This window comes from Lactuca serriola, chromosome 8 (genome assembly GCF_051521515.1).
Source record: "Lactuca serriola cultivar US96UC23 chromosome 8, Lser_US96UC23_V15, whole genome shotgun sequence".
Classification (NCBI taxonomy): Eukaryota; Viridiplantae; Streptophyta; class Magnoliopsida; order Asterales; family Asteraceae; genus Lactuca; species Lactuca serriola.
Window position 1 is genome coordinate 309223271 of NC_136415.1, and position 15304 is coordinate 309238574.

Below are 15304 nucleotides of genomic sequence, written 5' to 3' on the forward strand. Positions count from 1 at the left end.
AATAATCCTATCAATAATGAATCATAGATGACATTTAAACAAGAAATTTAGTTGACATGCCTTTGATCAACAATAGTTGTATCCTACTCTAATAATTCAATAGTACGTTTTTTTAGCATTTTGTTAGGCCATAAACTCCTGAAACATTGCAGCTCCGACTGACTATCTCTGTTTACGTTTCATTTGTCCAGGTTTAAGTTTGGAAATTTCTTTGGAAGTCTTATCAAGTTGAGTAGACGCCTCCGAATCGTGAAAAATAATTTCATTCTATATATTCTTTTGGTTTTATAAACTAATATATTAATTAAAGTGACCACATTTGAGACAATAGGATGAACCGATGAAATAAAATACGAATTTAGTCGAGTCCATGTCCTCTATATATTAAAAAAAAAAAAAAAAAAAAAGTACACAGCAAAATCACCAAAAATGGAACCTTAAACCAGTAAAACTCAGATCCAAATATTATAGCTGTCAACAAAAGTCTTAACAAAAAAATAAAAATATTCAGAACCCACAACCAAAATCATTTAACTTCAAAAAGAAAAAAAACGTAACAAGATCCGTTTCAAAAACACCATTACTGTGTGTAGTGCCTTCACATAACAATAGAGATCCTACAAAAACACAACACAATTTAAACAAAATGATACAAATAATAACACATAAAAAAAAAAACATAAAATAAAAGTTTACCTTAACGTCTAGTAGTCTTCCCATTTGATCTTTTTCCAGAGTACAAATGTTTAGGCTTCAATGTCGGAATGACTCTATCGCCCTCACCCTTTTTAGCTGCCTTATTCCTCTTATGAACTGAACTCTTTCCCATTTTAAACGCCTTCACCTTCTGAGCTGAATCCTTATACCCTTCACCTGGAACCAATTCATGCACAGGTGGCCTTGACATTGACCTTGACCTCGACATTGACCTTGACTTTGACTCTGACCTAATCTTCATCTTCTTATTCGATCCTTCACCATCATCCACATCCATTCCATCACCATGATCAGATGATCTCTCCCTCTTTCTACCCCTTGACTCACTTCTCACCCTTTTCATTGCTTTTGATGGATCAAGCCCTAATGATGACAGCTGTCTCCCCATTCTTTCCGATGTAAATCTTTTGTCTTTATCGAATTTCCTTGGAACAATCGGTCTGCTTTCAGCTGTGCTTTTCTTGATTCTATGTTCACGGATTAATATGCTTTTCTTTTTCCTGATTTCATTCAGCTCTTTCTGTTGTTCTGGAGTCAAATCCTCACCTTCCATTTCTTCATCTTCTCCATCTCCTTGTTCTTGAAGAAGCCCTTCTTCTTTCTCCAATTCCTCAAGCCTCTGTAAAATATCTTGATCGATAAAATCATACACGTTATGCCCATCGAGTATTTCAGGCATGTTATCTTCCTTCCATTCATCATCAGCTAAAAGATAATGTTTCTTCAAACTTGCAGAGTAAACACCCGCTCCACCATTTTCATTTTCATTCTCCCTTTCCAACTTCCTCTTCACCTTTTCAGCTTCCATGGCTTTAGCTTCAACAACAGCTTCAGGTATACAAACAGGTCTTTCCTTCTGATCACGTGGCTTTGGCATTGCAACATGAAACCGATTCAAACACTCGTTTATCTTCTTTGACTTCATTTTGACTTCAACTCTCTGATCCAACAACCTCTCACAAGCTGCGTTTTTTACCGCGATTACCCCTTCTTCAGTCAAAGTACTCATGGTCAACAACACTTGTTGACCATCTACAACCAAAGTCTTCATTGCTTCTGACTTCATCTCTTCGACTAACTTCTTATCATCTTCCGAAATCCCTTCCAAAGATTGCAAATCCGTTTTGTTACAGACAATTATCAAAGGCTTGTTCATGAAGAGCGACTTAATGGAATGAAAAAGAGCAGCTTGTTGTGCAATAGTGTATCCACAAGAACCAGAGATATCAAGAAAGAATAAAACAGCAGCTCTGAGATGTGCTAAAGCTGTTATACTAACCATTTCTATGATATTTCTATCTTCAAATGGTCTATCTAGAATCCCTGGAGTATCAATCACTTGATACCTTAAATACTTATAATCAGTATGTCCAACAAACAAAGACTTTGTAGTGAAAGCATAAGGTTGTACATCGACATCTGCTCTTGTAATCTTGTTGATGAAAGAACTCTTTCCAACATTCGGATACCCACAAATTAAAATGGTTCTGGTGTTTGGGTCAATAGAAGGAAGCCTAGCCATGTGTTGTCTGATCTGTTCAAGATAAGCCAAACTTGGCCCAATTCTTTTTGTCACTGTGCACATTCTACCAAGAGCTGCAACTTTTAAGGCTTTGCATCTGTAAAGTGAGTCACCATATTTCAATAACTTGACATAATCTTTTGCTATTTTCCCAATGAGGTTTCTTGCTGTGTTGATTTGACCAAGGGCGAGTTTGTAATGATCTTTGTTGTAAAGGACATGAAGAAGGTCTCCATAGAAAGGATGGATGTCATCGAGTCTTGGGAACTCGTCTACAATGGTGGAGAGCTTTTCGTGAAAGTTTGTTTGTGTGAACTTCACTTTTCTCATGTAAAAACCTCTGATTCGGTTGATTGCATAGCCTTTGTGGACAACTGTTGGGGTTTGTCTTTGGGTTCTACTGAGGACTATGTCTACAAAGTCTTTTCCAGTGGGTACCCTTGTGATTTTCTTGAAATTGTATTGCACCATGTTTGGATATTTAAGCAGAAACTGCAGCAACACAAGTCGTTATATCAGAAATCTGGTGAATGTTTATCTATTGCTATGAACTGTTTTGAGTTTTGAGTGGTTTTAATTGATACAAGAAGCTTAGGTGTTTGAGAATTCATCTTGTAAGTAAGTTGTTAGCAAAATCTAAAAATTTGCCCTAGTAAATCTAGACACGTAATAACAGAAAACAAAGCAAATGAAGATATCAGAAATCTTAAAACATCATAGCGAATCCAAATCCAAATGTGTTTACTACTTCAAATGGTGTTTCAACAGAAGATCAAAATTAGTGGAATTGTTAAATCAAGTTACATTACAGCGTTTTTCAAATTCATTTCATTAATAGTTGATGGCGATAATTTTAGCTAGTTGTGTTGAACTCTTATGCTGCTGATTAAAAGGCGTAGCTAGTTGTGTTCAACTGTTGATAGCGATAATTTTAACAGCAATAAAATGATTCTTAACAAAATTTCATATCATGACAAAATGTTGTCTTTTTATTGCTAACTACAATAAGATATAACACAGGAGACGAGCACAATATCACCAGCTGAGCTAAGATACAAAAATCAATTCGACTTCAGAAACAGGCATGAATTTACATACATACATGTAGGTATATCCAGAAACAAATGAACATATATCGAGATTAACAACCATAAATCAAACGAACAAACAGATATTTCAACAAAATGAAAGAAGTTTGTAAGAGTACTATACCAAAAATATCCGTTAAACACGACGAATCCAACAGCTGGAAACAGAGGAGTTAACGAAGCAGGCGATTGTCAAGAAGGAAGAGGAGGAGATAGAGGGCGCAAAAACCCTACAAAACTAGTAAGATTTTAGGGCACCGCTTTTATACGACAAATATATGACGGCTACAAGAATTGAGGCAAGGCTCAACTTGTCATGGCTGTTAGCTATTTGGGCCTATTGAAAGTAATTATTGGGCTAACTGAAAAGTACGTTTTGGGCTTTTTGGGCTTTAAGAAAATTATCCATTTTTTAATAAAAACTACAAAAGCACCGAGTAGCGAGTTTCATATGCCAATTAATTTTAAAAGTTAAGTCAAATTATATTTTGATTTTGACCGTTTGTTCCTTTATCATATGCTACATGTAGATGAAACTAGTCAAAGGGGATGAGTTTGAGATCATCACCATCTACCACTATCAACCCTCTTAATGAGTCTTCATCTTGAAGAATGATGCTCCATTAATCAACCTCGTTATGAACAAATGTGCACCTTCTGGTTCAAGTCTCTCTCATGTCTTACGCTTTCCATCTACAGTAACGGAGAAAACCATTCCTTTGTTAGTGGTGAGAACATCAACGACGCCGTTGTGGGCTTTGATTGATTCTAAACATTTGAAACCATATAGTCTCCATACCTTTAAGGTTCCGATAGTAACGAGAGCTTTGATGGAGCCATAACCATGGTTGAGGGTGGTAATCGGTAAGTAGTTGGAGATTGATAGAAATACATTTGGCAGCAGACATGTTAAAATCGAGGGTTTCAAAAAAATTCTATAATGTATGTGTTATAATAGATCTCATGATCCATATATGTAGTTATATACAGTATAAGGTTCTTCACTGATCTTTGAGTGCTTTGATTAAGAAAAAAAATGAACGAAGAGATCAATATTATTGTTTAATTGTTTAATCTTATAATACAATTAAATTAAGCTTACTTTTTGGAAGTAGATTCAAGTATCCTACTGTAATATTCTTGGTTTTGAATTTCTGAAATTAGGTTTAATTTCAATGAATGTATTAACAATTTCACTATCATGCCCCTCTTTCGTACAAATTGAATCATCGTTCGTTCAATCAAATATGCATCTCATGTTATCAGTTCCACTTGGTTCTGGAATTACTTTGAGTCTATGTATGCAATTTTACAACAAATTATCTGACTATCTAAATCGATTTAATTTTCCATCTGTAGTTACATGAATTTATCATCAGATCCATATTTCGTCGTCATGGGACTTTTCATAAACAACAAGAACGGGAATATCATGAACAACAACTTAAGGTAAGTACAACCTGAAAATTAGAATTTTTGTTTCGTCTTACAAACTCGTTGTTGGAATATCAAAATTTTGCATTAGCATTTCTCCTTTTTTGGAAACTTTGGACATTTTCTTTTCAATCATTGCTGGTCAATGAGCTAAAATCTTCAGTACGCGAAATTTATTATATTGTACTAATGCATCCTCTTAAAGAAAAGTTTGACCAATTAGTGTAGTGTAGGGATGAACATTTGGACCGGACCGAATCAGCTTTTGGATCAAACCGGTTTTGGAGAATATTGTGAACCGTGGACCAGACCGAATGAGGTTTATGGGGTTCGGGTCCATGTCCGTGTTTTCCGGTTCTTGGACCTGTTGGACCATACAACTCGTTAAAACGCCTTTTTTCGATATGGTACAGCTCGTTAAAACAAATATGTTATTGGGTTTGATACATTACAACTCATTAAAATGAATATGTTTTTAGGTTTGATGCGGTACAACTAGTAAAAATGAATATGTTTACGTTTCTTATATTTGTTGGACCGGTCAAACTTTGATTATTTATATCATTTATTTAAACTTTGAATCAAATAAGTTAACGACTTTATCATATTCCAAATAAAATTAATCAGCGTAAAAGTAACTAACATCTAAATCAAGTTCACCAACAAAAGTTAACAATCTTAACACAAACATACAAGAGTAATTACCGTAACATCAAAAATCATAGTTTAAACTTTAAAATCAATCCAAATAGCAAATGCCATAATCCAATCTTCCATTGCCATCTTCCCTGTATCATTGTTATTTAAATCTAACATGTTTAAGCTTGTGCGATCTCTACGTAAACATAAAATAATAGCTGAAAAACTAAAATATTTCAGCTTTGATATCCTAACTTTGAACGATTATCACCCATTGAATATAACACCAAAAACAACAAAATTATAGTCTAAAATCATCTACAAACTCTAAATTACACGTTAGAAAAAACTACATGTCAATCCGACTTAAAACGAATGAAATATGTTTGTTTAAAAAATTTCACATAACATAAAGTTAAAATTTCTTGCTAAAATATTTCAGTTTTGATATCCCAGCTTTGTAGGATTGTAATTAATTGAATATAACACCAAAAATAACAAAATTACAGTCTAAAATTATCTACAAACTCTAAATTACACGTTGGAAAGAACCACATATCAATTCGACGTAAAACGAATGAGATATGTTTGTTTAAAAAATTTCACAGAATACAAAAGTTTAAATTTATTGTTGAAAAGCTGAAATATTTCGGCTTTGATATCTCAAATTTAAAGGATTGTAATTTAGTTTAAACTATTATATATATATATATATATATATATATATATATATATATATATAGAGAGAGAGAGAGAGAGAGAGAGGAGAAGGTTCAAATGAGAATAATTATGAAATCAAGAATGCGAGAACAAATATGGGAACTCATCTACAATTGTGGAGGAACTTAATATTCACATATGAATATAAACCACAACCACCGCAACTAATGCAACCACCATTGGGCCACACATTTCTGTTTGCCACAAAACCCTCCAACATATCGGCGCGACAGAGGAACGTAATATTCATATGTGAATATAAAGGTAAGTATATTCTCGCATATTGTAAATCTGCAGCTTAAGTGCTCTAGCGTACCGGGACTAGAAACAGATAATATTCATATATGAATAAGTATATTCATATATGAATAATAAAAAAAGCCTTTCTGGTGGCCTCAACCCTTATCTCTTAAAGATACAGCATCCCACCGATCCTCGGCTCTGCTAGTTGGCTTTGCTATCAAGGCATAGCATTCTATGGACTCTTCCACCACGTCCAGAAATGCTATGAGGATATGTATATACTTATTCATGTGTGAATATACATTATATATTCATATATAAACTTATTCATATATGAATATTACATTCATTCGTTGTGCCGATATGCTGGAGGGTTTTGTGGCAAAAATAAATATGTGGCCCAGTGGTCATGGTTAATATTCACATGAATATTACGTTCCTCTGTCGCGCCAGCACGTAGGAGGGATTTGCGGTAAAAAAATATATATATTTAGCACATATTTGTTCTTGCGTTCTCAATTATATAATTGTTCTCAATATATATATATATATATATATATATATATGTGTGTGTGTGTGTGTGTGTGTGACTTACGATAACTTTACTAAAAGTGTGGTGTTAGATACAAACCTTGGAGCCATGACGAGCTTTCTAGAACCATGGCTACAATGGGTAGATTTTTTAGACTGCAATCTTAATAAGAAAAGAATGAAAAAAAAAGGATAATTATTTCAAAGTCTAATGCCTTAATAAGCAAAAAAATGAAAATACAATTCTGTAACGTAAAGAAATGAGAATGAGATGTTATAATAAACAGATAAACAAAAGTATATATTTATTTCTTGCATATTAAAAAGAGCAAAAATAAAACCTTATTATTACATTACAAAATACATATTATCACAAAAAAATTATATTATTACTTTCTTAATCCCAGCTTCACCTTTAAATTCAACTCAGACTAATCAAGATGCTCAAATTAGGGTTTGTTTTTATAATCATACTTACCATCCATATGAAACAATAAACCGTTACAAGCGAAGTTCTTCAAAAAAAAAAAAGATGGAAGAACAATTATACATGGTGAGAAGTTCTTTATAATACATTATTGATGAAGTATATTAATCATTTAGTTGATAAAATAAACAAATAAGGATATTTTTGTGATTAATCATAATTTTCTTATTTCCATCAACAAGATTGTAGCTATTTTTTTCACTTAATGGGCTTAATGGATTAAGCACCTAAAGTAAACAACTATATATTATTTTCTTTCACTTAATCCCGACAATATCACTTAACGGATTAAGCCAGATAACTTGGTTTAATGTATCAAGTCACTAACCTTTTACTTATTTGCCCTTTTTTTTTTCCTCAGAACCCATCTCACTTTAAACTTGATGAATATTATGAAATTTGTTTTTTGAAATGCAATGGTAAAATGGTCAAGTTATCAACATCTAGATGGTTTATTCGTTCTATAAAAGAAATAGACATCATGTATACAACAATTTATCCCCTATTAGCCACTTACCAATACAAGATATAATGGAATGAAAAAAAAAAAAGCAACCCCTAAGATCTTAACATATAAAAGAATAACATGATCCAAATCATACAATCGAACACATATTATACACATTGTTGACTATATATATATATCATCAAAAACCGCATCACACAATTATCAATCATTAAAAATACAAAAGAATATCATTTTATAGTTCTTCATATCGCTCTAAAACCACAAGCATGACCAAAAATCATTTACAACCTCCATAAATATGGACAAAAATGGCATATATTGTGCTCATTAACACCTTGTTGAAGCCAATCTTGGAAGACTCGATTGATTGTTGACTTTGACTTTGATTTTGACTTTTCATTCGCCGTGTGTTAACTGAACTATTCATCAACCTCCTCCTCCTGAACCTGACCAACTATAGCAACATACTTTTATTTATTTACACATAATAGCAACATATTTACCTTTTTTTTTTTTTTTACAAATTATACCTATAAAGAGAAATGAAATCTAACCTTCAAGAACAACAGCTAAGTTTGCTTGAGCATCAGCATCCGAGTTGAAGTTCTTTAAAAATGCACAAAAGATGAAAATTTTCAAAGATTAACAACCATAAAAATGAAGAACAAGATGCTTATTTTTATAATTAATGAACTCAAATGATCATTACCCTTAATACATGATTGATCTCAAAAAAGTGAAATTCATCTTTTAGTCTTTTTGCTTCTTCATACCATTTCATAATATTTTCATTTCTCACCCTCCATAGCCCTTGAATCTGCACCAAAACAAGTTTTTCTTTTGAGGGTATTCATGTCTTTTGCACAAAAGAGAGAGATCAAATAAGATATGGTGAATACCTGCATGCAAACGAGTTTAGAGTCGCCTACAACATATATACTTGTGAATCCTTTGCTAAGAGCATATCTTAACCCTAAAATCATAGCTCGATATTCAGCAACATTATTAGTTGTTATACCCAAACCTTCACGCAATCTACAAAGCTACAATCAGAGGTATATCAGTTGATGAAATCATAACAACAAAACAAGCCCTAAAAACTTACCAAACTTCCATCAACAGTTCTTAACACAGCTCCTGCTCCTGATTGTCCTGGATTTCCTTTACATGCACCATCAAACTCAAGAATACAAGCACCCTGTCAATTGATAACAGTGAAACCATCATCTAAGTAGCAAAAGCACTTTGATTTCTTTTCAGTTTGATATAAAGAAAAGGATAGAAACTAAAACTTACTGCAGTTTGGGACCCTAAAGCTTCATGAAAAATTCTTTTGGATTCGGCTATGGAAACATGTGGATGCTGCAGAGAAGAAGAAGATGTTGAAGTACTATTTCTGATCAAAGTGATTACATTTGAAGTCATGGTTTATGTTTACCTGAAATGGGCATGGCACAAGGCTTCCAAATAGCCCTTCTGTCAAATCCATGGCTCTGATGGAATAAAGAGCATTCTTAAGCCCACAAGAGAGTAAATATTGTTCAGATTCCTTGGGCATGGTGTAGCCTTTATACACACTGACAGGAGGATCACATATCTATTCAAAAAAACAGAGAAGTAAACGATACATTATCGCCCAATTTGAAAAACAAATGCATGAATTGATAATTCCAGGAAAATGAGATGATAAAGGAGCATACAGAAGTTCCAACTTGAGCTTGACAATCAATTAAGTTCTTGTACACACCGATAAGATCCCCTTTCCGGACAACAAAGAAAGCATTCTTCTCTTCCTCCATTATCGCCGCCGTTTTAGAATCTGATTTCTTCGACTTGGATTTACTAACACCGGTTGTTTTAAGAGAACAGTAACACCGAGCATAAAGCCTCGTTAAAACATGCTCATAATTTATTGCGATTTTTACTGGAGAACGATCAATTAATATTCTTCTCGATGTTAAGGTTGTGACTCCATACGATGAAATCCCGATGATACGACCATTCGTCCTTGCAATTAAGGAGTTCATTGCTAGTAGTTGTGGTTTCCCCTAAATCTGCTCCAGAGTTTCTGCAACAATGAATTCTTCTTATCGCCAACTCGAAACGTTTGCATATGTTTGAATCTTTAAGTAAAGGGATTCGAACAAATCGTTACATTTAGCAGATTTCTCGTTCGTTAAAGATGAAATACCAAAAATAATTGCTTCATTACTCGGAGAGTTCTTCGATTTCTGCTACTACCAGAAGACCCACACAGCAGTTTATCGTGGGTTTCTACTTTCTTGGGAGGTTTTATGGATTATGCAGCGGGTTAATCAAAAGAAACGGATGAATTTATTTTAGAGTAAGTTACACGAAAGGTCCTTGTGGTTTGTAGTCATTTGTGCGTTTGATCCATACTCGGACAACTCCTATAAATTATTTTTGTTGCGTCCTTGGTCCCTAATCGACCTAAAAAGACTACTGTATCCTTATTAATTTTTTTTTTAAATTTCTTTATCATTTATATATTATTTTAAATTAAAAAAATAAAATAACTCACCCCACTCCGTCACACCCACCCATAACCCTTTCCTATATTAATCTCTTAACCTTCTTTTCTTTAACCTGTAAATTACCAAGCACAAGAGTCGTCAAAATCCTCCAACGTATGTGACCATACCTTCAGCGGCGATCTTACCTCGTCGGTGGCCCTTATATCCTTCTCTCCCTCTTCGAGAACTCCACAAACATCTAAATGATCTGCTTGCCAACAAGAATCTCGCTGATGATCGGTGTCGGTACATGGGTTCGACGGAACATCACAATGGTGACGAGTGTTTTGGAATAACGATGGACCAAATCTACCTACAATCAGTTCTTATGTTATCCCTTTTCAGTTATTGTAGGTGAGAAATCGATCGATTTTCTTTTGCATTTTCAGAAATCGATTGATTTTGGTATTCAATTGGAATTTAGGATTTGATTTGCATTTGTATTTCAGATTTTGGTTTTCAACTGATCTGGTTGTAACGTCCCAAAAATTAAGACTAAAATCTTTCGTTTTTAGATTAATTAAAACTATTATCCAAAACATCATCATAAAAGTCATGGAGGAACAAGTGTATCAACAACATCACAAAACATCAAAGTATCGTAAAATGTGGAACGAGGTGGTGTGTGCACTACAATCATCTCGGGCTCTTCCCCTTCGAACCAGAAGTACCTGAAACATATATTGAAAACCGTAAGCACAAAGTTTAGTGAGTTCCCCATGATACCACATACCAAACAAATAACGAGCCTCGCCCAATGAGTATAATGGGCATCGTCCTAACTCGCATAACAGGCCCCGCCCAATGAGTATAACGAGCCTCGCCCTAACTCTCATACGGGCCCCGCCCAACATACATTCCAACATATAAAACTCATGCAAGTATCACAAAGATATATAGCATTCAAATTGGGGTCCCGCTTCAGGCGCTGCCCGGTACGCATCTCAGAGAACATACATACAGAGTCACACAAGCAACTAGCATCCTATAATAAACCATGGGCCAAGATTGGTGCCTTCGACCCCGCCAACATAGTGAGGAGACTCACCTCAAGATGTAGAATCACTCAGATAAATCTCAGTCTGCTTGTTCGGAAAATCCCGTCGCTAACATCATCAAATAAATATCCAATTAATAATTGGATCTCAATCCATAATCAAGAATTTAAGTTACTTGCCCAATGCTTAGGGTAAAAGACCATTTTACCCTCTTCCTTACTTGGTCCAAATCTAAGGCCCAACTCATTATCACCAAAAAGCCCAATAGTGGCCCATCTTCCTAAATAGGTCCAAAACCCATCATATGCCTAATATAAGAAGGCCCGGTTTCCTAAATGACACCCAAGGCCAAATGGGCCCAAGAACAGTAAGGCCCAAAGTCATAAACTAGTGGCCCATTAAAGCCCAAAAGCCCATAACAGCGCCTCATGTCGTGACCGGTCCTTGGTCGCGTCATGAGACGTGTCTGATTCGATTCCGGGACTCACTCCCGACTCAGACGACTCAGCAGGGACGGTGACTCATGCTCACTTCGTGAGACCTTATGTCTCACGTCGTGAGAACGGGCTGAAACCAAAATCTCCTTTCTAAAGTTCTTAATCCTAAATCTCACCTCTTCCAGAAGTTAAATGGGACCCTAATGGTTCATAAAAATACTTGCTTTATGGACATGCATTCACCATGCATGTCCCTTTACCATCTTAGGTCAAAAAGGGCAAATATGGCCTCAAGTCCTCATACAAGTTCTAATACTCCACCAAATCCTAGATCTAAATGATATAAGACTCAAAGTACCATCTGAATCCATAAAGTTACTAACTTTATGGATTTACTCCACTCTAAACAAGTCAAAACATAAGAAAATAGACCAAAAGCCTAAATCTAGCCATAAAATATAATAAAGCTTGAGTCTTGATACTTACAATGGTCCAAACAAGATGAAAGTTGTTGTTGATGATGATGATGATCCCAAGAAAATTTCTTCCCAAGATACTTTTTCTCTCCTTTTCCTTCCTTTCCACAAGTAAAATACTCAATAACTCAAATGGCACAAAAACTAGGGTTTCCAAAGTCTTAGAGGGTGAGAGAGGCTGAGGATAGGTAACCCTAGCCTCTTATTCCCTTAAATACCCAAAAATTAGGGTTTGGGGTCATTAAGCCACGCTCACATCGTGAAACTCTACAATGCGGGTCAACGGGTCAATGGTCACTCACGACGTGACCCCCAATTGTAGAGGGTCATAACCCTTACACTGGTTCTACAATTTTTCTTTCTAGTATCAATTTTATTTTCTAGCAAGGGTTATGACAGGTTTGGTGGTGATGGTGGAAAATTCGGTGAAGAGGCAGTGGGGTGTGGTTTTGGTTCACCGAAGTTGAGAAAGGGAATGAGAGGGTGATGATCGAGTTTCGTTATTTTGGGTTTCAAGTTTTGATTTGAGTTTATATTTTAGATTTTGGTTTTCAATTGATCTGGTTCTATAATTTTTCTTTTGGTATCAGTTTTCTTTTCGAGCAAGGGTTATGACAGGTTGGGTTGTAGTAGTGGAAAAGTTGGTGAAGAGACGGTGAGGTGTGGTGTTGGTTCACCAAAGTTGAAGGACTGGAAGAAGAAGGTGATGGTGAAGACGTCGATGTCTTGAAGCTGAAGATGAAAAGGAATAGAAATTAGGGGTGAGAAATGGGGTGGGGACCTATTTCATTTATTAAACATATTTTCAAAATCTTAATAACAAATAAAGAATTAATAAATGTAAAAAAAATAAAGGAGGCCGATATAGTCTTTTTACGTCTAGTAGGGACCGAGTACGCAATAAAGATAAATTTTAGGGATGGTGTGAATTAAAAAAAAAAGTTAGGAACCAAACATGCAAGTTACCCTAAACCACAGAGACCATTCATGTAATTACTCTTATTTTTATTTATGTGGTTTTATTTTAATTTTCCCCAAAGATTTACTATTTTGGTCCCCGTGGTTTAATGGTTTTATTGAATCATTCCATCTTTATCTTGTCCAATTTTAACAATGACAATCCCTATTTAATGTTTTCATCACACATTTAAAATTCTGTTACATTAGGCCAAGCAGAGTGGACTCGATGAGACTCTACAAAAGCCGACGTGGGTTCGGTGAACACTGGGCCTCGGTGAGATTAAGTTGACGAGAGGGAGTGTGGGAGTTTCCATATTTCAAAAAATGTATCCGCTTTTTACTTAAAATTTTGACCATTTTTTAAATTCAAAATTTACCCCTATTTTAACCCTACATAAATATCACTCGCTACCACATTTCATACCACATTACATTCTTTCATTTTTCATTCAAAAGGTATTTGTTTTTGTGAAAAAATAGTTTCCTTTTCCAACCCAAAAACTCCAAAAAAAACATCCAAAATACAAACCCAATCTCACATTCATCACCTACTTTCATCCAAAGTCAAAGTGATTGGCATATTTATTCATTTTATAATTTCCACTATGTCGGTGCATACTAATCATATCATATCCAAAACCAACCACAATTCCAAAACCAACCACAATTCCAACCTCAATCGCAATCCCAACCTCAAATGAACTTCTAATCTCAAGTCGTACCCAAAACGGATTTCGAGCCGGAAGGGATTCATCTGGAACCCAAGAAAATCGGAAAGGCACCGCCCAAGAAATGGACAACAGAGGAAGAAAAGGCGTTGGCTTGTGCTCGGGTAGATGTTTCGGAAGATCCGAAGGCCAGGAAAAACCAAGATGCGTGTACCGTCCCAATTTTCAAGACCAAAATTTTCATTTTTAATTAAGTAACTTATAAAACTGTTTACTGAAAAACATCAACGATCTCATAACATCCCATAAATCAATTGTCATAAAACATGTCATGGAATAATAATAGTGTCAGAGTACAATCCCAAGAACATCATAGTGCGGAAATCATGTGTGTGCGACGCGCTGCTACTGTGCCGGCTCCTTCCCCTTTGTTGAAGAGGTACCTGAAACAAAACTGAAAACCGTAAGCATAAAGCTTAGTGAGTTCCCCCCATCATACCACATACCATATAACATGCATAATGCCGAGCAATTCTGGGGTGCCCGACCTACCCTATCTGGCAATTCTGGGGTGCCGACCTACCCTGTCTGGTAATTCTGGGGTACCGACCTACCCTGTCTGGCAATTATGGGGTGCCGACCTACCCTCCAATTTATCTCAACCAGCTACGTGGACTATTTCACCCCTACCACTACCACATAATAACATAGCATAAACATATTGTCAGACATATTTGGGGTACCCGACCTACCCTTCGGCCCTTACGACCGTAACACGGGGACTATTCCCCTTACTATCTACTATCACATCATATCATGCTAGCATATAATCATAACAGGGAACAACAAACAAGATAATTATCACGAAGACAATTATATCTACTATAACTATTACTAGTGGGTCGGCCTTGGTGCCTTAGACCCATTCTACTGGAAGGTAACTCACCTCAGTGTCGTGAGGTGTCTGAATTGTCCTCGCTGTCGGGATTAACTCCTCTCGATTCCTACATATAACAATCTTCCTTAATTACCATTTCATGGTCAACTCACGTCGAAGTCAAAGTCAAGGTCAACACCTTGGTCAAAGTCAACTCTGGGTCAAAGTCAACATCTGGTTGACTCAACTCGTCGGGTTGACCCACCAACTCACCGAGTCTTTCAAGAACTCGCCAAGTTCTCCTTCATACAAGGTCAGAACTTTCTACCACTGACTCGCCAAGTTCATCCTTGAACTCGTCGATTCCTTCTTCATACAAGGTCGAGACTTTCTACTACTGACTCGTCGAGTTCATCCTTGAACTCGTCGAGTCATTCTTCATGGAAGAAGACATGTCTAGTGATATGTGCATAATTAGTTCATATTAAGTATACATTTTTATTC

General features: G+C 35.6%; 2 protein-coding genes across 3 annotated transcripts; both read right to left on the reverse strand.

Moving 5' to 3' along the window:
* Window positions 1-420: 420 nt before the first annotated feature.
* Window positions 421-3601, reverse strand: LOC145065536 (nucleolar GTP-binding protein 1-like). Its single transcript, XM_079012553.1, has 3 exons — window positions 3452-3601; window positions 697-2731; window positions 421-617 (listed from the first exon to the last, which is right to left on the reverse strand). The coding sequence occupies exon 2, from the start codon at window positions 2708-2710 to the stop codon at window positions 698-700; it is 2013 nt and encodes a 670-aa protein (XP_078868679.1). The 5' UTR covers window positions 2711-2731; window positions 3452-3601; the 3' UTR covers window positions 421-617; window position 697.
* Window positions 3602-7977: 4376 nt separating this feature from the next.
* Window positions 7978-10166, reverse strand: LOC145070945 (uncharacterized). Of its 2 annotated transcripts, XM_079017893.1 has the most exons (9): window positions 10006-10165; window positions 9551-9918; window positions 9289-9447; window positions 9147-9212; window positions 8956-9048; window positions 8750-8893; window positions 8560-8667; window positions 8405-8456; window positions 7978-8304 (listed from the first exon to the last, which is right to left on the reverse strand). In XM_079017893.1, exons 2-9 carry the CDS (start codon window positions 9875-9877, stop codon window positions 8270-8272), a joined length of 984 nt encoding a protein of 327 aa, XP_078874019.1. In that variant the 5' UTR covers window positions 9878-9918; window positions 10006-10165; the 3' UTR covers window positions 7978-8269. The 2 variants fall into 2 exon arrangements, with proteins under 2 accessions (XP_078874019.1, XP_078874018.1); XM_079017892.1 differs by having other exon boundaries at window positions 9551-10166.
* Window positions 10167-15304: the final 5138 nt, after the last annotated feature.

What these genes read in the sequence shown, in the direction of transcription:
- LOC145070945 (XM_079017892.1), bottom strand. Translation starts at nt 9,877, where the DNA reads ATGAACTCCTTAATTGCAAGGACGAATGGTCGTATCATCGGGATTTCA. An exon ending in TTGTGCCATGCCCATTTCAG is followed by an intron (nt 9,213 to 9,288) that starts GTAAACATAAAC and finishes TCTTCTCTGCAG; the next exon opens with CATCCACATGTTTCCATAGC. An exon ending in CTTTAGGGTCCCAAACTGCA is followed by an intron (nt 9,049 to 9,146) that starts GTAAGTTTTAGT and finishes ATCAATTGACAG; the next exon opens with GGTGCTTGTATTCTTGAGTT.
- LOC145065536 (XM_079012553.1), bottom strand. Translation starts at nt 2,710, where the DNA reads ATGGTGCAATACAATTTCAAGAAAATCACAAGGGTACCCACTGGAAAA.